The 26068-nt window shown below is 40.7% G+C and overlaps 1 protein-coding gene across 2 annotated transcripts in view; it reads left to right on the plus strand.

The window, feature by feature from the left end:
• Positions 1-26068, plus strand: part of MACROD2 (mono-ADP ribosylhydrolase 2) — a 2030631-nt gene that overhangs the window by 1900618 nt on the left and 103945 nt on the right. For both annotated transcript variants that reach the window (XM_032248219.1, XM_032248220.1), the window contains exon 12: positions 22414-22476. In XM_032248219.1, coding sequence (XP_032104110.1) covers positions 22414-22476 — 63 coding nt within the window. The remainder of the gene's footprint in view (positions 1-22413; positions 22477-26068) is intronic.

Here is a 26068-nt window from a genome sequence, read left to right on the forward strand (position 1 = left end):
AACTAAAATTAAAGCTATGGACCCAGTAGGAGCTGAGTGGTTCCCCAGAGGAAAACAGGGGAACTATCAACAGGGAAAACAGATGGTATACCTTCTATTCTAGTACATCGTCAGTAAATACCATTTGATCATTGAATTCTTGTGACATGTTCTTTAAAGACAGACAACAGTTAGGTGGACATAATGTCATGGCTAGTAAGATTGTTGTAATTTCATTATCAGTTCTTCTCTTTCCGCTCTCAACTTTATTAAAAAGGGTCAAAAGAAACATTCAGGAAAGTGTTAACATGACTTAAAAGCCCCACCTTGAAGACTGGAGGTGTGGAGAGACGCTATAGGTAAGGTGTGTCCAGCCAGAATAAATATGAAGGATAGGCAAGCAGCACTGGCAGGTGAAGGTGAACAGTGCAAGGATACGGACATGAAAATCGGTGTGGTGGGAGAAGTGGGAAAACACCAGGGGAGGAAGCAAAAGCAAAACAAAAGAGAGAATGCCGCCACTGTATAGAGTTGCTGGGATTATCTCCAGGAAACAGACATGTGGAAAGGGATCCTGTGACTAAGAAGAATAGGACAAACAGGAAGTAAATAGTACTGTCAGCCTAAAAGAGAGTACTTTAGAAAGCAATGCTGAATTCAGCTTTTTAAATTTCCATGTTTGCTTTTCAAAACATTCTTCTGTTTTCAAGCTGTTTGACAGTGGGTCAAAGGAATGCCAGTAGTACTGTTTATGAGTGGCTTCATTTTAAATGGCAGCCCCAAGCAAAGGTGAAATTTAAACTTCTGTTTACATTTAGAAATTCTCTGGATTGTCTGGTAACCTCATCTTTAGAAGCCTGATGTTTACATATTGGCAGCCACAGGGAATTATTTCCCTTTGGGTGTTCAATTGCTGTCCAATTTCCTTATCTACTGCCCATTAAATTAGGAAATGCTGGACCTCATCATCTGCTTTACTTTCCAATCACTTTACCAGCAATAGTCTTCAATAACTAGTGCCTTACAGTGCTGTTTTGCAAGCCATGGTTTCCTCAGGATACATTTTAAAAAACAGATACCGGAAGTAATGTGAAGAGCCAGCTTATAGGTTTAAGACCTGATTTTGAGATTCAGACATAGTTCTTCGGAGGCTGAATCCTGAGGTTCTTCTTTTCAACTTACTCACTATACAGTGTGTTGTATTTCCAAATATGAATCGTGGTGAGGGCAGGTTTGAAGCAGTCTAGCTCCATTGATCACAAAAGCTGGTTATTGGTGAAACATGGTGAAAACATCATCTCTTTTCTACCAAAAGGTGCCTTCCGTGGAGGTTATTGGAATGCAAAGAGGATGTATGTTGGAACTGGGAATAAAAAGTAAATGAGGTTCTAAAGCAAAGGGTGGCAATGATTTGACATTGAATGGTATGCCCAGAAATTTAATTAAATTTTAATTAAAATATAAATATGCATAAAATTTAATTATATGACAATGAGTATTTTCACACAGTAAGGAAAGTTTTCCAAAGTCAGTTGGGAAGGCACCCTGCAGTGTGTCATAATAAAAAGGACAGAGGCTACAAGACCAGCTGGATCTGGGTTTAAATCCCAGCTCTACCACTTACTGACTCTAAGCCTCAGTTTTCTCATCTGCAAAATGGGAACAATAATTCTTACTCTGCTTACTTGGCAAAAATTAGAAGAAAAATGTGTTATTGAAAAACCAATCATAATGCCTGGTATTTAAAAATATATTAGGCATTCAAAAATGGTAGCTATTATTATTATTATTTATTGTGGGTAATAGATACCCATTTTCCCTCTTCCCATCACAGAAAAAAAAATCCAGAAAACAAATGGCTTTTTAAATAACCTGGTTGTAGAATTCAAACTGACTCCGCCCAGCAAAACTATGTTTAAGGCCGGCAGAGAGTTTTGCTAGTTTCCCGTAAAAAGTATTGTCAAATTATTTTTTTTCTTGTTCTGTGTATTTTTTCCCTAAATTCTTTTTTTATAACTTTTACTTTCATCTGTATAGAAATATTCTTGGCCGTATCTCTGTTGCTATCCCGTCAGTAAGTCTGCAATTATTTTTTTCAACAGGTGCCAGCCCAAAGAATCATAAGCCCTTATGAGTTAATGGTGAAGTTTCAGCCACGAAAAGAAATTTAAAAAAAAAAGTTTCCTGGAAATTATAACAAACATAAGTTTGGAATATACTTGTTTGTGTCTTTCTTTTTTAGTTTATAGAATACTTTGCTCTTTATGTTGAAAAACTGTCCATTATTACTGGCTGTTGGCCACTTTTTCATCTCTAGGGTAATGGATTTCTACTATAAAATTTCAACTCCGGTCAAAGCAGACAGTGTGTTATAAAAAAAAATACACTGAGCACAAATGCAGTCATAAAGTCTCATATATATTTACCCCTCCAAGTGAAAGGGCTTATAGTATTTTAGGGAAACACATTTTTTAAATACTAGGCACTCAGTAAATATTTGTGGGTGGCCAAGTGAATGAATAAATGAATAAGCAAATGAACGATGGGAATTCACCATGAGTGCAAATCATTTCTCTTAAGTGAAGTATACGATTTGCTTTTGTATGTGTGTTTGTGTGTGTGGCAGGGGACTGGGGGGAGTTAAATTAAGATAAATTTTGTTTAAAGAGTTCTTTAGGGACTACCAGAGTAGTGGACATGGTAATAAAACATTGTTCTCCAAAGCAGAATATGGTAGTTACGGTTACAGGAAGACTATTAACCCCTTTTTCTTTTCTAGAAATGACTGCCTTGTGTGTAATTTAGGTTTTGAAATCTTCCTTTCCCTGGGCAGAGAATAGGTCCCAGAGTATCAGACCTGTGGTTATTGGAAAACAGCTTTATCTACTGCACAGATATTTCTGTTGTCCTTATTAAAAAAGATCTTTGGGAGGTGAAGTTCATTTCGGGCCAATGCCAAACAGCAACGAATTTGTTAGGGTGTTTTCTGAATGCCAAAAGGAGATGGGCATCAGAACCTGGGAATGATCTTAAGGCAGGTGGGCCAGGTTTAAACCTCACATGATCAGTGGTCATTTGTGTACATTACTTAATCTGAAGCCTCAATTGCCTTCTATAAAAAGTGAGGCAAGTGTAGCATACACCTTTCGGTACTTGGGGTGAGGATTAAATGGGATAACAGATCTAAAGCGTTTAGCATAATGCCTAAGTACAACCACTGTGATCTGTTTCTACTTATACTTCCAAAATCAAATGTGTTTTTGTTTTTCCCCTGACACTAACCAATTCTCCAGACACCAAATGGTTGTTCTACAATTTAATTCAAGCCGTACACTATCCAGAGTGAGTGTCAGATGGCACAGATTAAGGACTCAGTCCCAAAAGACTCCTCCCACGTCAGGATACGCATTGCAAGGCCAGGCAACCTGTACTTCTGACAAACCAGCTATAAAGTCGTAAAGCTGGGGGTTCCCATGACTCCTTCTTGGGTTTGATCATTTGCTGGAATGGGTCACAGAGCTCAAGGAAAATAATTTATGTACTATTATATGTTAAATACAAAGGACGTTGTAAAGGTTGTAAATGGACAGCCCCATGAAACAGTGCCCAGGGTGAGATCTGGAAGGGTCCCAAGCACAGGAGCTTCTGTCCCCATGGAGCAGTGCCACCTCCTAGCATGCGAGTACGTTCATCGACATGGCAGTTCTCCTACCCCTGTTTAGGTTTTGTGTGGAGGTTCCATTACATTGGCATGATTGATGGCATTATTGGCCACTGAAGATTGACTCAATCCTCAGCATTTCTCTCCCCTCCATAGGTCAGGAAGTAGGGCCGAAAGCCCTAGCTCTCTAGTCACAAGGTTGGGTACCCCAGCACTTACCGCACTCTGAAGCTATCAAGGGGCCCACCAAGAAACACCTTATTATTAAGCCTAAACTCGGGTATGATTAAAAGTGGCTTATGAAATAAAAGATGCTCCTATTGGTCAGAAAATTACAAGTTTTAGAAGCTCTGTGCCAAATACCAGGATGAAGACTAAATATACATTTCTTATTTATATCACAGTATTACACTAAAGCATAGGAAGTGCTCAATAAATGGAAATAAATAGTGGGCAACCCTAACCTTTACACATTTTGATGCCAAGTGTCAAGAAGGATCATTTATGAAACCCTTCTTACACAAGTTCCCATTTCCTCCTTTGTACATGTGAGAGGGCCTGATCAGGTCAGAAGAATTCTCATTTCACACCATGGAGTTTTGAGTCAAAGGCACAGGGGTGAGAGGGTGCAGGGTGGTAGGCTGCGATGCTTTCTGCTGGCAGTGGTGTCTCAAAGAGTCTAAGGCAGAGAAAATAGGGGATGGGTAGAAGAGGGTAGCTAGGGCAGAAGAAAAGGAAAGTAAGTATGGAGGGGAGACAGGGGAAAAGGGAGAAGGGAGAGTGCCATGGTAAAGAGCTTGACTTGCTGAAGGTCGTTCTCTGTAGGCAATATTGGGGTTTCTTGGAAGGAAATCCCCCATTATGGACTTAGAAAGTAAAAATCAGTTTCCGTAGAAGAGTATTAAATGCACTAAGCTGGATCATGAAGAGATAAAATGTATGAAGATTAAAAAGAGGATGCAAAAGGAAAAGGACAAAAATATATTAAAAATTAGTTCAACTCCTGCTGGATTCTTCACACTCACAGCTGATTAGAAGGTGGGATAAATCTGTGTAACATATTTGTGGAGCCTGCTCAGCTCCAAGTCCTCATATGCCCCCCACCCCACCACCCACCTTCCCACACACACCCTACTTTTGGGGAGGCTGGCTCTGGGCTTTTCCTCACTGATTGTTGGCCAGAGGCAGAACTCCTTTGCAGTGGGGGCCTCTCCATAGGGGATGTGTGTCCTCATGAGAAGGGAGCTGGCTCCCTTAAGAGCAAAGTACTGGGGAGAGTGTGTCCCATCTGGAGGTGGCAGTCCTTTTATAGCCTAATCTCAAAAAGGACATCCTATCGCTTTGGCTGCATTCTGTTCATTAGGACAGAGTCCCTAAACCTAGCATACATGCAAGAAGGAACTTAAAATCCATCTCTTGAAGAGACGAATCTCTAAAAATTTGTGGCATATTTTAAAAACCACCATCATACCAAACAGCTTTCTCTTTAGTTTCTTGTTCCAAGACTTCCTATATCCCGACTATGTCTCTGCCTCTGCTTTTGAATTCTTTGAGATCTCTTCAAATATTAAATCCCACTTATTGACTTAAGTTCAAAAGTCCTCTCCAATACCATCTGAAGTCTTGGAATCAGTGAAAACATGTCAGACATGGGCACTTTGCTGTCTGGCAGAAAGTAATGACTTTAGTGGACAGGGGGCAGTTGCAGGTTATCTTAACAGAGGATCAAGCCAATTCCTACACTACAAGGGCAATCACCCCGCATTGAGTTCAGGTGTGCAGTTTCCTGGGCTGAGTCATCTGCTGTTTCATCAGGTCTCCCTAAAACAGGGGCCAGCACACTTCGGTAAAGGGCCAGATGCGAAATATTTTTGGCATTGCTGGCCACATGTGGTCTGTCACATATTTTCTTCATTTTTATTACAGCCCTTTGAACGTATAAAACCATTCTTAGCTGGCAGGCTGGACCAAGACAAGCCTGCAGGATGTAATTTGCAGACCCCTGCTCTACAATAATCAGAGAGGTGCTGGTGTCCTTGGAAATAGTTGAGATATGCTTCTCCTTACCACCCAGCCACGATAAGCGTCTCCTTTCCATGTCTCTCAAATTTCCTAAAAGATCCAATTTATCTTACTTCAGACAAAGAGCAGGGAGTCCTTTTTTCAGGTTGGATACATTTTACATAGGATTTCTCTCATTCCTTCAGGGAGACAGAAACAGGTTCAAAAATTAAGTCACGAAAATGACTAATGTGGTACTGTCAGAGAAGAGTTATGAACCTGCAGGGTTATGGTCTCTCAGAAAACTCATATTGCATTTCTGTCCATCATGTGAATAACAATAACCTTCTCCAACAAGCGGAGTGAAAAATGTGCGGACTGCCAGTAAGTATTCCTTACCGCTGGCTGAAGGCTGGCACCACACCGGCTCTATATGGCAATGGGAATTTGTGTCAGAGTTGGCTTTTAATGTGGAAAATAATCCAGTCTCATCCGTTGGCTTTTACGTCTTCGCTGTTTTCTAGAATATCAGCATGACTCATGAATGACAGTGAATGCTCCACAAAACAGAATGAAAGCCTTTTTGTGTGTCTCTTTATCAGCAACTGAAATCAAAATTCTTGGAGAATTCTCAAAAATCAAAAAAAAACCTGTTTTATTTTTACCAGGACATTAGTCAAAAATGCATTCTTTAGCTCATGAGTTGATAAAAGAAAATGTGTTAACATGTATGTGTCATTGATGCATTCATGCTCATAGAGCGACAAAAGCAAAAACAAAAAAAGCTGAAGGAAGAAACTGAAACTGTACATCATATTGATATTTCATAGCCCCAGATAAAGAGCGTTGCTTTCTTTACTCCCATGCCCAAACCTGTAGTACTACAAAATTGCTGACTCGAGGTGCTACATGAAAACCATGCAGAGACTTGAAAACTCTTGCAAGAGTGGGGAGTTCTATGAATAAAGAAATTGTTTAAAGGGTCAGTGAATCAGGTATACACCTCATTCTGTAATAATAAAAACTGTGGTCTCAAGCCTGTTTTACCCTTTTAAGGTTTATCTTATAGGACTCATTATTAGTTGTAATTAAAACTGACCCCAAAAAATAATTAGCTTTAATAGGACAGATTTTGAAGGGTCATATTTTATTTTGGATACATGTTTCTTCCTGCAATTATTTATTCTTGTAAATTATTCTGATTTAAAATGTATTAGCCAGTTATTGAGGAAACTCTTTACTTGCCATTTATGGGAATGGTTCAAGTAGTATATGCATACATTTGAGTATTTATCCTCACATTTTCATGTGATCAGGAAAACTTTTGCTCTCACTTGTCATATTTTTGATTAACATTTTATGTCACAAGGCAGCATTTGTTACAATACCATTGTTTGGGAGTTTCCGTAAGAAAACCTTATTACAGCCTACATGTTAAAAGGTAACGTCATTTCGACACTTCTAGAAGCAAAAGATCTTCCGGGTTCCATACAACAGGGAACTTGGGTTTATCAAGTCCAAGATCATCTGACGTTAGTAATGAGAACTGGGAGAACTAGAATAATTTATTCTTATAAGCAAACTGCTGAGAAGATGGGAAGTCCTGAAAACCTTTCTCAAGCTGTTGCTGTAAGGTTGTTCTCCTGTGGTCTTATGGGTAGTGCTCTCTCATCCCTCCACTATCGGGCTGTTTCTGTCTGCTGCTGTCTGCTACATACACTGCCTCTTCATGGGGCTCCACCTGTTTAGATAGGAAGGGGCTCTGGCTATTAAATGACTGACCCTAGGACCAATGAGAGGGAGGAGGCCAATGTCCACTAGACAGAGTGATTCTCATTTTCAATGAGTGCAGTCACTTGCAGAGATCTCCCTTTTCATAGATCACAAGGCTACCTGATATATTTTTTACCAAACATATTTCTGTAGAGAAAAGGCAGCTAGAACTCCTTTACAGTTATCCAAAAAGTACATTTGATAAGGGGAAACTTCTGCAAATTGACCGATTTGGCAGAAAGAACAAAGAACACGCTAAAGTATTCCTTAGTGAGGGATTCACGTGTCGTTTTATGTCTATAGCATTGTACATACTGGCAATGCATTTGTCTGTGGTGTACTCTGCCACCAGGAGAGAGGAAACAGATGTTCCTATTTGTCTTTTGATGTGGCTTCTGATACTTACATTGATTTGTCTAAAATAGCACCAGCTACCCTAGAAAATTTTTTTCCTAGTCCTTGAGTTGGTTGGCTAAATGTTTCAGGTGACTAGTAAGAATGTGATTATCATCTCAAGGTGATCCACTGCCCGCAGGTATTGCCCTGCTACAGGGAAAAGACAGACCATTGGGAAGTGAACATACAGAAAAAAAAATCACGTGGTGTTTTACTTATTCAAAGTGAAGTAAGACTCCAGTAAGACTTTTTGGAATAGATCTAATGGAAATTTGAGGGTAAATTCAACCCCAGGAGGTCTTAGCACTCTCTGCTCCATACAGTAATTATAGAACCGTTGTTATAGGTAGGAACACTAGATAATTAGAGTGTTATGACAGGCTCATTACTAAATAAAAGTAATGTACCCTAAATTGAAAATGACAGCTGATGCCTTCTAGAAGCACAACTTGGTGAGAAAGAAACCGTGAGGATACTGGATACATGCAGGAAAAGAAGGAATGGCAATAGATTTGACATCACAAAATATAGCCAGAAAGGAGATGAGGGAGGTTAGAGTTCTCCTTTTGCTTAGCAGGCCCTGAGGGCTCACAATAAGCTATATTCTTATTTATGACATAAGGAGAACAGACATTGGAAGCAACTGTCTCAGACCATCAGTCCAAATGTACAATCCAGACAAGAACACAAAAAGAAAAAATAAAAAGCTAACGGGGACTACAGGGAAGTAGCATAACCATATGAAAGTTGACTGTTATATGCACATTTCACTTAAGACAAATCTTATACACATTTTCTAGAAGTTATTCTACAGGGATGTCTACTGCGCCATTTTTCTTCCCTTCATCTATCTGACTTCATTTCTTTTTTATTAAAAGATCTCTGGGCTGGACGCAGTGGCTCAAGCCTGTAATCCCAGCACTTTGGGAGGCCGAGGCCGGCAGATCACAAGGTCAAGAGATCGAGACCATCTTGGCCAACATGGTGAAACCCTGTCTCTACTAAAAATACAGAAAAAATTAGCTGGGCATGGTGGCATGTGCCTGTAGTCCCAGCTACCTGGGAGGCTGAGGCAGGAGAATTGCTTGAACCCAGGAGGCGGGGGTTGCAGTGAGCCAAGATCGGCCACTGCACTCCAGCCTGGCGCCTGGCGACAGAGCAAGGCTCTGTTCCCCCCAAAAAAAATCTGTTGCATTTCTCATGGTCACTGTAAGCCAGCATGTCCCCCTTGTTCCCAGACTTCACAACATGCAGTTTCCCAGGCTGTCAGCTGGGGTGGAATGCAGGGTAGCATCGAAGCATGGTGACTAACAGCTTGCTTTCTGCAGGCAAATAATGGGGGCTCAAATCCTACTTCTGCTTCCTGCTAGCTATGGGAGCTTTGGAGAATTGCTGAGACTAGAACAACATTTCTCCACCTATACAATAGAATATTCGTTATATCTGTTATTAAGTTGTTAAGAACGTTCTTCATAATTCAGAGGCTTTACATTAGAGGGTGGCACTGTTCCTCATCCTCCACACTCTGTCCAGCCACTCACCAAAGCCAGTTCATTCAATCTCTCCAATATCTTTTCAGTCCATCCTGTTCTCTCCCTCCTCACCTGCTGCCTCTTCATCTCAGGCTTCTTCTATCTCTTGTCTGGGGTATTTCAACCAATTTTAAGTGCGTCTTTCATACTATGACATATTCCTACCCCACAAAACAGCCAGGTGAGAAGGAACCCACCGTGGCTCCCGACTGCCTCCTGTAGACATGCCTCACTCCCAGCAAAGAGTACAAAGCCCTTTCTAATGTGACCGCATTCTTCACCTGGCTTCAGTCCTCCCCTCTCCCTTTGTTATCATCTCCAGCTGTACTAAATTACCGTGACTTCCCAGATATACATGCTCCCTCTCACCTCTGGGGCTTGTTCCCCACCCAGTGGAACACTCCCTCCCCCTTCAACTCATCCTACTCCATTGGCACGAATATTTCCCTTAGATCCGTCTTGAGGCACCTGTGATCGGCACTCCTGCCCCACAGGCACCTCCTAAGCCTTCATGCTCTTCACCTGGAGCACCTTTCCCTCTCTCCTCTTTTATCTCATTCATTCCTACTAATTTTGCTTTACAAGTGCCTTAGGCTTATCAGCTCAAATGCCACTTCCACAGGGAAGCCCTCTTCCATACCCTTGTTAGAAGCCGTCTTAGCAACCTACATTTTCCTTCATTAGTACTTCTCATGATTGGGGATACTACATTGTGTAATCATTTGGTTTAAAAATCTGAGAGCAGGTTCCCCCCAAGCACCTCCTAAGACAAAGATTCAAGAGCCAGCAGCTGATCTGGGGAGTGATTCCCAGGAAGTGCCAGTAAGGAAGTGATGAAATGAGACAGAGAAGGGAGGAAACAGAAACAGGTGTGTGAACAAGTAGACTGTGCTGCAGGCAGCTGAGACTCATCCTTCGGGAGGACTCTGGGAACCAGTTTGGATGTGCCTCAAAGTAGTCCCACTTCAGGCGCATGGATGCCAGAAAGGGGTGTTAGTTCACCCCCTCTTGTCCATCATTGGTTGAGGACTGCTTCTGGAATATTAACTCCCCACTTCAGTTTTGGCAGGACAAGCATCCTGCTGAGACCAGAAAAAGCCCTTAGGCCCTTGGCACACAGAAATCAGAGGTGCCAGGGACAATGGCGGGCTTTGACAGCGTCAGCTACAATATCCACCTGTCCCCCTGGACCCAGCTCCATTGCTCTTTTCCCCACTAGTTACCTCTAGAGCAGCACTGTCCAGCAGAAATATGCCACGAGTTACAAATATATATATGTCCCTTTACATCTTCAGAAGCCACATTTTTTTAAAAAATGTGCTATTAATTTTAATGCTTTATTTTACTTAACCCAATAGATCAAAATAGTATCATCTCAACATACAACCAATATGAAAATTGTTAATTAGATGTTTTACGTTTTTTCATGCTATATTCAGAATCTGACATGGATGTAACATGTACAACACATCTCAATTTGGACTTGCCTCGTAGTCCGGGGAGTGCCTGTAGCTATGGGTGGCTAGTGGCTATCACAGTGGGCAGTAGTCTCTGGGAGAGACGGAGTGCTCCACAAATGCTCAATGACCAAAGTCTCAGCGGGGCAGTGCCTCCCCTGAGCAAATTTCACTTACCCCCCGCCCCAGGACTGGACTTGGGTGCTTAAGAGCACCTGCTGCCCTCCCTACTTCCTCCAGCACAGTGTTAGCTATACCTAACTGGGGCTTGTGTTCACCGATCTGTCTCCCCAGCATGCTCCTGGAGGGGGTCCCCCACCATGTTCATTGCTGTGTCTTCAGCACCCAGCGCAATGTCCAGAACAGAGGAAGCTTCCCCAAAGTTTTGCTCAATGATGAATACATTTTAAGATAAGGTGATTAAACTATCATCTTCAGTGAACTTTTAGTGAAAAGGAAAATTCTATACCTCGATTTTATGAAAAATCTATTTTTGTCTAACACATTAGTATAGTCTTAAGGGATTATTCAGTTCATGGCTACAGAGATTCAGAATTTGGACAATGAACAATGCAGTAATAATACATATTTCATAGCCATATGTAATTAACAAAAATAAATGCATACTTCCTACTCTTACCTATTAATACTCTAGAGCCTAGACCAATTGTATTAGTCTGTTTTCACACTGCTGATAAAGACACACCCAAGGCCGAGTGCGGTGGCTCACGCCTGTAATCCCAGCATTTTGGGAGGCCAGGGCAGGCAGTCAGGACTTTGAGGCCAGCCTCACCAACATGGTGAAACCTTGTCTCTACTAAAAATACAAAAATTAGCCAGGCATGGTGGCAAATGCCTGTAAATCGCAGCTACTCAGGAGACTGAGGCAGGAGAATTGCTTGAACCCAGGAGGTGGAGGTTGCAGTGAGCTGAGATCACGCCACTGCACTCAAACCTGGGAGACAGAGCAAGACTCCTTCTCAAAAAAAAAAAGACATACCCGAAACTGGGAACAAAAAAAGGTTTAATTGGACTTACAGTTCCACTTGGCTGGGAAGGCCTCAGACTCATGGCAGGAGGTGTAAGACTCTTCTTACACGGCGGTGGCAAGAGAAAATGAGGAAGACGCAAAAGCAGAAACCCCTGATAAACCCAACCAATCTGGTGAGACTTTTTCACTATCACGAGAAAGCACGGGAAAGACTGCCCCCAAGATTCAATTACCTCCCCCTGGGACCCTCCCACAACCCATGGGAATTCTGGGAGCTATAATTCAAGTTGAGATTCAGGTGGAGGCACAGCCAAACCATATCACCAATCATTCTCAAAGAGTGGGGCCCACACTCTTAGCAGCATCACCGGGAAGCCATTGAAATGCAGTGCTCAGGCCCTGCCCCATCTCCGCTGAACCCAAACCCAGCTGTTTGTGTTTTAACAAGCCCTCCAAGGCCTCTGATACACAGTGAAGTTTGAGGACCAGCACTCCAGATAGAGTCATTTCCAAGTTACTCTCTTAGAAGGAAAGCAGATCTTAGACAACAGATTCCTGTGCTTAAAATTCCACACACACAAAAAAACATTTGGTCTTTCTGCCTAAAGGTGTGTGGTTTCTCTACTTGCAAAATAATTTCATATGAAGTAAAGAGAATAGGTTGAAATTTATTCTGGTACAATGTCAAATAGCTATTAGCAAAACATTCGGCTAAACAAAGTCATTACTGAGAATCTGTAATTTTTAAAGAGATAAAATACACGTAGACGTCCTTCTTGTTTTTATACTTGTCAGTCAGCTTTGGGGTAGTTGTTGAATTTTGTCATCTATGGGATCATTTTGAGGGCAAAAGCACATTTTTAGAAAAAGTTCATAGAATCATGGGAAACCCATGTATTGGTTTCATCCTGGACTTCAAAATTCCAAATCAGCATCTTAAAAGTTTTATTTTTACCACTTAAAATAGCATGTCTCAACATGGAAGGAACAAGTATTTTAAAAGAAGAAAGTGGTAGAAATACAAAATTGGTTTTTGCTTCCCATGATATTATGGGGCTATCCACAACCTCTGATGTATGTGTATTGAATTATACATCGGAGAGGAAAGAAATTAGGCTATTCAGACAGCAGAAGACTTTCCCTTTGGGAGTTGCCCCAGACAGACACTTACACACACACATTTATGTCTTCAATCAGTGACTTCCAGAAGAGCCATTTGGACAATGCCAAGTGAAGAATTGAAGCACTTACTCATTTCATCCACCAAAAATATGCAACATTTGTCAATATCTACATATAGGAAACAACATTGTATATATTTTTCTGGATAATCATTTCTAGCCTCAGTTTCACTTTTATGCAGGCAGATACATCGCATGAAACCTTTCCATTCCTCTGTTTTTTGTCAATTCCTAAAGGGAAAGGCTTTTGTCGTCTGAATACCCTAATTTATTCTCTCTCCAGCATCTTGAACTTCGTAGGTACTCAACAAACATTAATTGATGACAAAGCTATATAACAGCTTTTGAATTTATTCATGGGATGATTATTCTATTTAAAGAACATCTTTATATATTTTCCATTCTTCAGCAAAAAAAGAAAATGTTTTACTTGCCAGTTCTGTATTTAACATCTGCACAGAGCACAGTGTGTGCCTGTTTTAAACAAATGTGTAGGCACACTGGTTATCTAGATTCAGGAATGTAAATGACAATACAGAGAAATGTAGTTTTTAGAAGAAAATTTAACCTTAGGGTTTAATGGAAAAATGCAGTTGCTGTTTTATCAGAGAGAGAGAGAGAAAGGGAAAGAACAAGGAAAGCCCACTGTAATGCTATTATGCTAACCTCATTTTGGCTATTATTTTCCCAGTTATAGAGTAGATACCAGGTTTTGTGCATATCTGAGAATTGGCACAATTTATTGTCAATTCACAAGCATAGATCAATTAGTAGAATAACTGTGTCAGTATAAGTTGATTTCTAAACTCAGTTGTACCATGAAGTCATTGGAAGACATTGGGAATGTTACTAAATTCTCATTTGTTAGTTACTTTTAAGAAACAGCCACATAAATATATTTCTTATTATCATTCCTTAATAGTTATTGTGTACAGGATGCTTTATATCTCTGCACTGCAACTTCTCCAGGGAAGCCCACATTAATGAATAGTGTTTATAAAGTACTTGGAAATCCTCAGATTAAAGCCTAACGGTATCAGAGTAAAAGTATTTGTATTAACATGCCATATGGGAGAACCATATGTTATCTATTAAGAGGGTATGTGTGGTATTGAAAATCGCTCTCTGGTGCATTGCTTTGTGCTATTTTTATACCAAGATATGCCACGGCAAGTTTTGGTATGCCTGGGTCGTACCTTCAATGTTGAAATGCTACAAAATTCAATCCTTCCACGGTAATTTGCCAAGCTCCTTGTTGAGCATGTGACTCTCTGCTTACCATCACACAAAACACATGGAAACCCACAGTCTCATGCATTTCCGCTCTTTGAACACATGTTACACTGAAGTCCCCCTTAACAGACACAAAGGCTTAGAAAAATTACAGGTTCTGTTTTTCCTCTTCCTGCTACATGGACAATGCTGTTTTGAGACACATTTATAGAGACAGGGCTGACACAGTTGTCTTGTGTATCCTAATGGTTGAAGACTAACCCATGAGTCTTGCACGCCCTCTGTAAATGGGGCGTGGATGCAGTACTATTTGTTTATTTTGGGTAGAACTGGCAGCCAGGGGAGCACTGCCCAGCATGTCCCCAAACTGGCTACACATGCCACACCACCTTCCCAGAATGCTCTAAGTCATTAGTCTAGAGAACTATATTGTAACGAGTTCCATGTAAAATCCGCCCCCACCTGGGGAAGCGATTCCTTCTCTTAGCTGATTGCTCTAGTAAGGAGACAAATGGCAATGGGTGTGTTATCATGAGCTCCTGAGATCTTATGGCGGGGTCCCCATCCTTGAAAAATTCTGTTCTAAATGACATGTGGACCTCATGCTTCATAAGTATCCAAAAGATCTTGGAACAGAAGATAATTTACCTCTTTTTCCTGATTAATTTGTGAACTATCCAGGCAAGGCCAGGTAAGGCAAGAGCATATTTCATTAGCTGGAAAATATTGATTGAACACCTGCCAGGTACTTAGGAAACATTGGTTAACAAAGCAGACAAAGATCCTTGCCTCGGTGGAGCTTACATTCAAGGAGGGGCAGGAACACATAAGTAATGAACATGATACCCACCTAGAGGAAATGATATATTACAAGATGATGGACAATTGAAGAACCAAAGAGAAAAAGTTGATGGGGATAAGAAGGATGGAGTGCGTGGCGCTGGGGAGATGATACAATTTTAAATGGAAAGTTCAGCACAGATCTCATTGAAAGCTGACATTTAAGCAGTAATTTAAAGGGGCTGGAGAGAAAGCACTCCAGGCAGAGGAGTCAGGCAATGCAAAGGCCTGGGGAGAAGAGACCCCAGTGTGCTGGAGGAACAGCACAGAGGCCAGCATGGCTGCAGCGACTGAGCAAGTAGGAGACTAGCAGAGAATGAATGGAGGCAGAGAAACAGCTAGGGTCTCTATCATGCAGGGTCTTGCTGCCATCAGCGCATTCAAGCAGGGGAGTGGTATGAGCTGCCTCACACTTTAAAACAAACCAGCTTCTAGGCTGAGAAGAGGTGTTGAGAACAAGAACTGAAGCAGCAAAACACTTCGGGAAGCCATTGCCACCACCCAGGAGAGAGGGGGTGGACAATGGCCCCAGCTAGCACTGGCGAAAACAGAGGGATCTGTTAATACCTGTGCTCCCTACGCTTCACCATATGATTTTTGGGAACCATTAGTTGAGATCAAAGACACATGAAATATTTAAACAAATCCACAATTTAATGACATGCAAGCAGAAGCTGAGATCAGTATCATACCTCATCTGCATAAGGAACTGAAATATGATTCAAGGAAAAAAATAATTACTGCTTTGGGGGAAAATGAAGTTTCCCTCTTAATCCCTTGGCATATGTTTATGGAGCCCTTAACAGATAAGGCACTTATCTGGGTGCTAGGTGCCAAGGACACCAGAGAAACAAGGGACATCTCTCTGCAGAGGGCTTATGGCTTAGCTCTTGCAGGTGAGCGGAGGTCTCAGGAATCTGCAGGGCAAGAAAGAGAGACTCCAGGATTTGGCATGATCTGGACCTGAGCTTAAGTCTCAGCTCTGCCATGAACTGTGTGACTTCCAGGAAGTGACTTTGATCTCTCACAACCTTGATTTCTTCATCTGCAAAAATGGAGATAAAGTTGAATAGGATGGTTGCAGCGTTCATGGTGATGTGTGTGGGGGCATGATTGCATGAGCGTGTAAAGGTCTGGTGCAAAGAAGACACCTCTAGGAAGCGGCAGCTATGACTCCTGCCAGGTGGAGACTACTCACCTTTTTATCTGCACTAAATGATGCACATGAGGCTTTTCATTAAAATAATGATGCAGCCAACATGAAAACTTTTCTAAAAGTAAGTAAGCTATTAAAATAGATCAATCAGCTAATGACACCTCCAGAACAAAATCTGTAAATGTTTGGAACTAACCTTCCCTCCTTCCATTCCTTCCTTCTTTCCTTTCTTCCTAAAGCCATTAAGCAGGGCTGAGAAAAGTAGGTGTTAACATTAGAGGGAGGATGTTGGTGAGGGGGCACACAGTTTGGACAGGGTCAGGAGTGCTTCTGTGTCCCAGACTCATGTGAACTAAAGAGACACAGCAACTGAATGCTGTATGATCCTAGATTGCTTTTAGGATATTCTTGAAAAATTGGCAAAACACAAATATGATTTGTATAGACAGAAGGAATGTCATCTATGTTAATCTTCTGATCTTGATGGTTGTATTGTGGTTATGAAAAAGAATGTCCTTATTTGTAGAAAATATATACTAAAGTGGTTGAGGCTGATGGGCATGATTAGGAAGTGATTATGTCTACAACTTACTCTCAAATGGGTCAGGAAAAAAAAAAATTCTTGCCCGGTTCTTGCAACTTTCTTTTGCTTAAAATTATTCCAGAATAAAAATATCTTTAGCATTAATCACAAAACTTTAGAGTTGTAGCATTGCACTCACCTGATATGAGTGCCAGAGGGGTTTTATTCTCAATATTTGTTGTGTTCAATGTTAATTTAATTAATCCAGATGAGATTATCATTTCCCACAATTTTGCTGCTTCATAATTTAAGTGTCTTACTCAGACAACAAATAGTTGCATTTCCAAGTAGGAAGTAGTGAGCCCCAACATCAGCTAAGTCTGGGTTGAGACTGTCCCCTGCTGCCATCACATGCTAGCTGTGGAATCTTAACACCCCTGTGTCTAAGTTCTCTCATCCATGAAATGCAGATAGTAATACCTACCTCATGCAGTTGTTATGAGAATGAAGTTTGATTACCTTTGCAAAGCATTTAGATACTGAGTGGAAAATATGCAATATTCAATAAGTGTTAGCTGGTATTACCTAATATTATTCTGTCGCTCACATAGCTCTATAGTTAAACATCATTCTATTGATGATAGTGCAGACTCTTCAAGAGCATTCCTCTGTTATGTCAGCTAATTTTACTTTTCCAATATGCACCTGCTAGATAATTTTGGAACATATGAGATGAAAATGTAGATGGGGAAATACAAAATTAAAGGCTGGATTTTTTATAAGAGTTGTTTTTTATTTTATTTATTTATTTATTTATTTTTGAGACTTTTGCTCTGTTGCTCAGGCTCGGAGTGCAATGGCATGATGTTGGCTCATTGTAACGTCTGACTCTCAGGTTCCAGCAATTCTCCTGCCCCGGCCTCCTGAGTAGCTGGGATTACAGGTGCGCACCACCACGCCCAGCTAATTTTTGTATTTTTAGTAGAGACAAGGGTTCACCAAGTTGGCCAGGCTAGTCTCGAACTCCTGACCTCATGATCTGCCTGCCTCAGCCTTCCAAAGTGGTGGAATTATAGGCGTGAGTCACCATGCCCAGCTGAGTGCTGATTTTTTTAAGTTAACTTCAAGCCTTCCTGAGCTGAGAAAAATAAACATACCTATGTATTAATCAACTATTGATATAATAATGCTGTACAATAAATCACCCCAAAATGCAGTTCCCTACAACAAAAGTATTTATTCTCATGCTCACAGGTTTTTAAGATGACTGTGGTTCAGCTGATATAGGCTGGGCTCAGCAGGGTGGTTCTACTGCAAGCTGTGAGTTGCCTGGGCTTGGTTCCAGACTGTGACTTGGGTTCAAGCTTTGCTCCATGTATCCCTCATCCTCCTTAAGCCAGGAGTTACAGGGGCATCTTCTTGTCATGCCAAATGTCAAGAACACAAGCAACAAATCCATTTATGTAGCACATGTAAACCCTTTACTCACATTCTCTCCACTAGCATTTCATTAGCTAAATCAAGTCCCATGGTCAAGCCCAAAATCAATGGGGTGGAAATATTCTCTGCTCACAGTGGGAGGACACGGATATATATAATCTTATTATAGGGGACTGAAGAATTGGGATCAATAATCTAATCTACAAAGTGCTGGTTTGAATTGTCTATAGTCTGTCTGTGTCCAGAAATCTGTAGATCTTTAGAAGAAAAGACCACAGTACACCAGCAGAAAGTACACATTAGATTGTTTCCCCAGCATAGGTATGGATTTATTCAGACTTATTCTCCTTTGTCTTCCTATCACCACGTAGAGTTCACAAAAGGAACTACAAATATCAGGATAGCAATCCGTGATCATGGTGTTGAGATTTTGCCCTTGCAGAATTCTCCCATGTAGGATTAAACATGGATTGCTTTCTTAGCAAAGTCACTTTTCAGCAGGAACCTTTTATTTTATTTATGTAAAATTTCTGAAATGTTCTTGCAAACAGTACATGCTCGATAAATATTGGTTGAAAGAGTAGGAGGCAGAGTACTAATATGGGAGAAATTAGAAGGACACAACCAGTAGAATTCTCACAGATGACTGTGCTCTTTCAGCATGGGAAAGTCAAGCGTTATATCACACTCAACATGAACGCTATGGAAATTTATCATCTGAAGTAAATATGTGATCTTAAAGATATATTAAGAAAATGTAGCTTCTGTGTGACATTGTTTAAGCTAACAAAATAGCCCCACGCTTCCCTATGTTTCTTCACCTTCATTGTAACCCTTTTAAAACCCCTTCTAAAAACCTCAAGTTTACATATCCCTCTGCTTAACCGCTTATTGTTTATGTGTTTCCTGTGAAGATAGCTAGACAGACAAGGCTGATAAAAAGAAAGCTTGTCCTTATCAAAAACTTATGGGTACTGTGTTAATGTGCCTTGCTTTTTCTACCAGTGGAAGCCCCCTGTTTCACTAAGAACTCACCCATCTGCAGCATTTATAATGGATGGAAAGTTCTAAGCCAGCCAAAATGTCCTTCTAACAGAATGAAATGAATGCTAATCTAATTGGCCAAGAATGCATATGCTGGGCTTGGGAAAAAAGCCTTCTACATTGGTTCCCCCTGCTGGATTTGAGGATGCACTGTCTTGGAAATTGATGAAAGCAATATACCTGGACCTTTTTATCTGAGGGCATGTCACTGGAATGGCAAATCCAGCATTCTTCTAGAAAGCATTCACTCTGTGATAAACGTGCCAAGTGTGTCTTGAGTTTGCTCCCCAAGGGCAGAAAGACTGAAAATAGAAAACTGTGCTGCTGAGACTCAAAGGAGAAAACAAAAGCACGCCACTCAGATGTCTGTCTTAGGAAGTGGGATGGCCCACAAGGGAACTAGGGGTAAAAACCCAGAAGCAATGGACCAGGTAAACTGCCAGACTGGTTGTTACTATTAGAAAGCTGCATTTCAGGATCTGACCATGAATTTCCTGTTTATGCATTACAACTATTAGAACCAATTCCTCACATTTCTGCAATTTAATTTCTGTTTTTCTTTCCCTTCTTATCTTCCTCTCTTCGTAAGAAATCTCCCTACCCCTACTCTGTAGAACATGTGGTAACCAGACTCATTTTAAAGGAAGCTTGTCACCTGCAGACTTCAGGGCTATTGTGAAATTGTTGAAAGGTCTGTCTGTTGAGGGAGACAGAGAAGCTGGCAGATTTTTCCTGCTTGACTCTGAGTCCATTTGGTGACTCTGAGTCCAAAGGGACAAATATTGGCTAAGTTTTTTGCACATGCTCCTACACCAACTTGGGCTTGTTAAGACTGCAAGAACAGCGGAAGTGACTATTTCCTCCCTAGAGCAAAGGTCAATGCTGTTTTCTTCATGGAGAACCAGAACAGGGAAAATGTCAGGTAATCATGTGGTATTTGTAAATATGCCATTTAGAACACTGAATTTAAGTGGCATACAGAGCCACTCCAGGCTCTCATACTCAGGCCAGGTGTGGTGTCTTATGCCTGTAATCCCAGTACTTTGGGAGGCTGAGGTGGGAGGATTGCTTGAGGCCAGGAGTTCAAGACCAGCTTAGGCAACAAAGCAAGATCCTGTCTCTCCAAAAAAACAAAAAATTTGTCAGGCTTGGTGGCATGTGCCTTGTAGGCCTAGCTACTTAGGAGGCTGAGGTGGAAGGATTGCTTGAGTCCAGGAGTTCAAGGCTGCTGTGAGCTATGAACATGCCACCGCACTCCAGCCTGGACAACACTCTGTGTCTATAAAAAAACAAAAAACAAAAGAAGTAGTTATATTGTGTCCACCATCACAAATGGCACAGGGCTAAGCCAACACAGGGGATCCTGTACATATATTTATTTATTGACTACATTCTTCTCCAACCTCAGAATGTCATCCTTTTTTCCTTTTCTGTCCTTCTATTATAAGCCTTTTTTTCCCGATTTAGATCAAATCTAAATGTTTCCCCATCTGAAACTTTCATCAATAGGTCATTTTCCAGAGCTACAGGTGAAATGCTTCCCCACTGCTTCTGAGGTTCTTGCTTCAGCTCTGCTACTGGTGGCCTCCTCTTGGGAGGATTCTTTTGCCTTGGAATTAAGAGTTGGTGGAAGGAGGAGATGGCAGGTCAAAGCACTCAAGCAAAACAACATTATGTGATTCGGGCCTACTTATGGGTCAGGAATTTTTTTTTTTTTTTTTTTTTTTTTTTTTGAGATGGAGTTTCGCTCTTGTTACCCAGGCTGGAGTGCAATGGCGCGATCTCGGCTCACCGCAACCTCCGCCTCCCGGGTTCAGGCAATTCTCCTGCCCCAGCCTCCTGAGTCGCTGGGATTACAGGCACGCGCCACCATGCCCAGCTAATTTTTTGTAGTTTTAGTAGAGACAGGGTTTCACCATGTTGACCAGGATGGTCTCGATCTCTTGACCTCGGCCTCCCACAGTGCTGGGATTACAGGCTTGAGCCACCGTGCCCGGCCGGGTCAGGAATTTTTAAAGGGCTCTGCTGGGTGTCTCTTCTGCTCCCATGACACTGGCTGAGGTCATCGCTCAGCTGCATTTGCTTAGCAGCTACCTGGGTGGAAAGGTTCAAGAAGGCTTGGCTCATAAGTCTGGCCCTTCATGCTCCCCACACATCCCTTCTCTCTCTTTCTGTGTGGCTCCCTCCATTTGGAAGGCCAGCCTCAGCTTCTTTACAGCATGGGGGCTGTCTTCCCAGAGGGAGAAAGTGGAAGCTGCCAGTTCTTGGAGGGTAGCTTATATGTCCCAGAATATCACTTCTACCATATTCCATTGGTCTAAAGAAGTTTCACGGCCAGTCAGGACTTAAAGAGAAGGGATGGACTCCACTCCTTCAGTGACAAAGTATTTGTTTAACCCACATGAGCACAGGTTGGTAACTTCTGCGTCTATTTTCTATACTTAACTACATGTTTTATATTTTGTTTTTATGTCTTTGTATAAATTCATCATTTTTATTTGCTTCATTTTCCAAACCAAAAGCAATTTGGAGATCCTCCCAGCAATGAGTTATAAAATCATGCCTATACTTAACCTTTAAAAAGTTTATGATTTCAACAGATAAATCCATGGAAACAGTAGCTATTTTAAGGCAAAAGAAAGTTTTAGATGGTTGCAAATATACAAACTTCATCGCACCTGACCAGTTATTTTTCATATAACTTCTATAGCATAAACTCAACCAACATAATCTGTTCAAGACAAAATATTTTACAGCAAAGATGTTAGATTGCCATATTTAAGTGAAAATTGACCTTTTTTTGTAGCATATATGAAACAGAAATAAAGGGCAAGAAACTTTGCGAACATTCCTTACACAATTCACGTTATTTAAGTCAAGGGAGAAAAGTGGACTGGAGTTGAAGTTTGTATGATATTTTGGGAAATGCAGAATGAGGAGAGAGATGTTACTGGGACCGCTGAGTGAATTTTGTTTACTGCAGTTAAACATTTCATCTAGCATATCGTGTGAGGAGGGATGAGTATAAATGCATCTATTTATGTAGGTAATTTTTCTGTTTCATGACTCTGATTCATCCCTCTGCCTGGCTTTATGGAGAGTCATGCTACATTGATTACCATTAATTTCAGTGCTGCATATTAGCCATAAAGAGATATTTCAAAAATTGACTTGATGCATTTTTTTTCCTCTGGTTTTCTTGAAAGATGAGAATGGTCCAGAGGAAAAGCAAAGCATGGAAGAAATGGAAGGGCAGAGCGGAGAAACAGGTAGGCTCAGATTTCTTTTGAGAGGTCTCCTAGGCCTCATCTGCAGAGGTGAACAATAACTTCACTCTATGCTATTGTCTGAAAATGCTTATTCCTTTCACCACATTCACTCCAGTGTTCATTCAGGTCTCCCTCAGGAAGCCACTATCTCCGGTAGCTGTGAGTTGACTGTGCTTTCAAACAGAGGGGGATATTCTCATAACTCACTCACCTATTCCATTTTTCTTCCCTATAACAGTTTGCCTGGCAAAGTTCTAAGAGGGACTGGCAGAAGTTGGAAGTGCCAAGCCAGAGTTCGGCTGAGTTAGGTCAAGCTCAAATTAGTAGATTTAGCTTGAAGGGAAAAAATGAAATAAAAACTGATTAAAGGAACTGAAAAAGAGGCTTTCCCTATGCAGTGAGAAGAATGTTCTCTAGTCTATTGCATTAAATTTTGAAGAGCTATGCTTCAGGTTATTTCTCTGCGTATTGTTGGAGATGGTGCAATGGGCCTGACTACCCCACACACAGAGCTCTAAATAAGATCTAAACCCTTCCTGACATCCCCTCTGTTAACTAAAGGACAGATATATCCATTGAAAATTTATAGATTCCACACTGTAGATTATAAATTGAACATTTTCAAATAAAATAGCACTTAAGGCTCAAAAGGGATTGAAGTCACCTGTGATTTATTATCTCTTTCTACTCATTTTTGTACTCAGGCGTGCTTCCTTTAAAAGAATGATAGGCACAATCATTCACTTACCCACATCCAGCAAAATAAATAAATAAATAAAACTCTCTGTTCCCTTGAGTTACCCAGATATTCTCCCAATTCTAATGAGCCCCATGGAGGGGCGTCTTTGAAATAGTGGGCTCTGCTGTTAGCCAAGCACATCCTAGGCCATACGCGAAACTCTTGGAATTAAACCAGGTAGCGTGATAAGTTTTTCACTGTAAACTTCTTACATTAACCTTGGAGATTTTATTGGGAATTGGAAGCTTTTATTATTAACCTGGAAGATGGAATTGAAGAAGGCCAATCAGGGAAAGCACTGAAGCAAGGCAGCCAGGACTTTGTGTACCTGCAACTGTGTCGGCCGGCGCCCTTTGCTGCAATATAGTCCTTGCAATGAAATGAATTTCTGATACAGAAAAATGTTGTTATCCAACCCTCCCCCACCCCTGACCCACACATTATGCTCCATAGCAGATGAGTGAAAAGCTGTCACTGTTTTTATTGTTTGGGGCTGACAAGTATTAGTTGACTAACTGCTGACAGCCGAGGACATTCTGTGGCTATTGAGGTTTCACAGGTTTTATTCACTTGCTGCTCTGTCCCAAACTGCTTTTTTTTTTTTTTTTTTTTTTGAGACAGAGTCTTGCTCTGTCACTCAGGCTGGAGTGCAGTGGTGTAATCTCGGCTCACTGCAACCTCCGCCTCCTGTGTTCAAGCGATTATCATGCCTCAGCCTCCTGAGTAGCTGGGACTACAGCCATGCACCACCATGCCTGGCTAATTTTTTTTTTTTTTTTTTAAGTAGAGACAGGGTTTCACCAGGTTGGCCAGGCTGGTCTCAAACTCCTAACCTCAAGTGATCTGCCCACTTAAGCCTCCTAAAGTGCTGGGATTGTAGGCATGAGCCACCTCGCCCAGCCCCAAACTGTCCTTATCGACAAAGATTGTTTCTCATCCTTGTATGTACGTGCACCCACACACTTATGCATGCACTCACATTTGCCTGTGTTTGATTTATTCATTCTTTCCCCCTTAACCAGTTTGTGATTTGAGGTCGCCTTGCCTGTGAGGAGAGAGTGATAGAATGTCAGCCCCCTTCTCCAGTCCTTGAATCTGATAGTGTCATCACCACAATAGGGGCACTTCTCAATGTGAAGAAGAGTCCTAATACATCCCTGGGTGACTCCCCTTGCTTTGCCAAGTGAGCTCACTGGTTGGCAGAGGCCAGTGGCAGAATCCACCTATAATCCTGGCCAGCGTCAACGCTCATTGTTACGTTCACACTGCTCATTTCATATCCTCCTAGTCAGAGCGGAGAGAAATCGAAGATGTGGTTATGGGTCGTTAAAGCTCTTTTGACCTGCTGGTATTTTTCCAAAATAAAAGTATCTTCTTTTCATTCAGTATAATTTCCAGCTCCAATTTTGATTATGTGGCTGTGCAGGCCTCTTACACATCATGAAAAAACACAATCTCAAAACAGTGTAATCCAGCAGTTTTGACTATTGTCATGATCAAATCAGATCAAAGTTGTAGACAATATTCTTCCAAAAAAATGTAACAAATTCATTATCAAGGATTCATTGTATTGTAGGACCATTCCAGGCACTGAAAAATACACCTAACAATCAATAAAAACAACATCCCTGTTTCCTTGAAATTTATATTCTGGTAGGGGTTCCAAACAATAAACAAATAAAAATGATAAAAACATCAATAGTGATAAATGCCTTGCTGAGAAATAAGGAAACAGGAGGAATGCCCAGAAGGCGACTTTCTATGGTCTGGGTTTGGGACAGACTCTCTGAGGAAGTGATAGTTAAAATGAGATCTAAATAATGAGATGGTGAGAGAGTGTTCTGTTCCAAAGGACGCTTGACCTGAAAGTCATAGTACATGCATCATGGACAAAAGTGGGCTAGAAAAGACCTTATTTGTGATTTTTTTCCAAATATGTGTTAGTTTTCATGCATATATGAATTATCTTTAGTTCCCTGACCCTGCTACTACATAAAAAACTACATATGTGTGTATGTGTGTGTATGTATATATGAACTATATAGTTATGTATATATAAATATATTACATATGTATAAATATATATAAACTCTAGAGTATAGTATATATACATATATATACACATACATATAGTATATACACATTACATAATGTGTATATCTACTGTGTGCAGTATACAAACACATATATAATGCCTATATATAATGTCTATATATAGTTTTTCATGTAGTAGCAGGGAATATATATAACTATGTATATAACTATATGTTGCTATTGTACATAACTATGTAACTATACATATTCTCTGCTACTACATGAAAAACTATGTACTATATATAAGTATCTATATATACTCTATAGTTTATATATAGCATATTTATACATATAAACCATATGTATTATATGTATATAGCTATATATATATTATATATATAACTATATAACTATACATATTCCCTGCTACTACATGAAAAACTATATATACTACATATGTATACTATATATATACTCTATACTATACATAAACTATAGCATATTTATACGTATGAACTATATATATACTCTATATATATATCCACACACATGTACATAGTTTTTTATGTAGTAGCAGGGTCATGGAACTAAAGATAACTCATACGTGCATGAAAACGAACACACATTCAGAAGCAAATAACAAATCACATATTTTCTAGCCCACCATTTGTCCATAGTGTGTGTGTTTGTGTGTGTGAGGGTATATTCCTTTTCCAGTTATCAGGTATTAAACATTGCAAATGATTTTAGCAATCCTTTCTGTCTAGATTTGCTGTTTGAATGGGAGTAGGCTAGCTATTATCCTGTAGGCCAAACAGG

Source organism: Sapajus apella, unplaced genomic scaffold, assembly GCF_009761245.1.
Source record: "Sapajus apella isolate SASKATOON/1434 unplaced genomic scaffold, GSC_monkey_1.0 scaffold65, whole genome shotgun sequence".
Taxonomy (NCBI): Eukaryota; Metazoa; Chordata; class Mammalia; order Primates; family Cebidae; genus Sapajus; species Sapajus apella.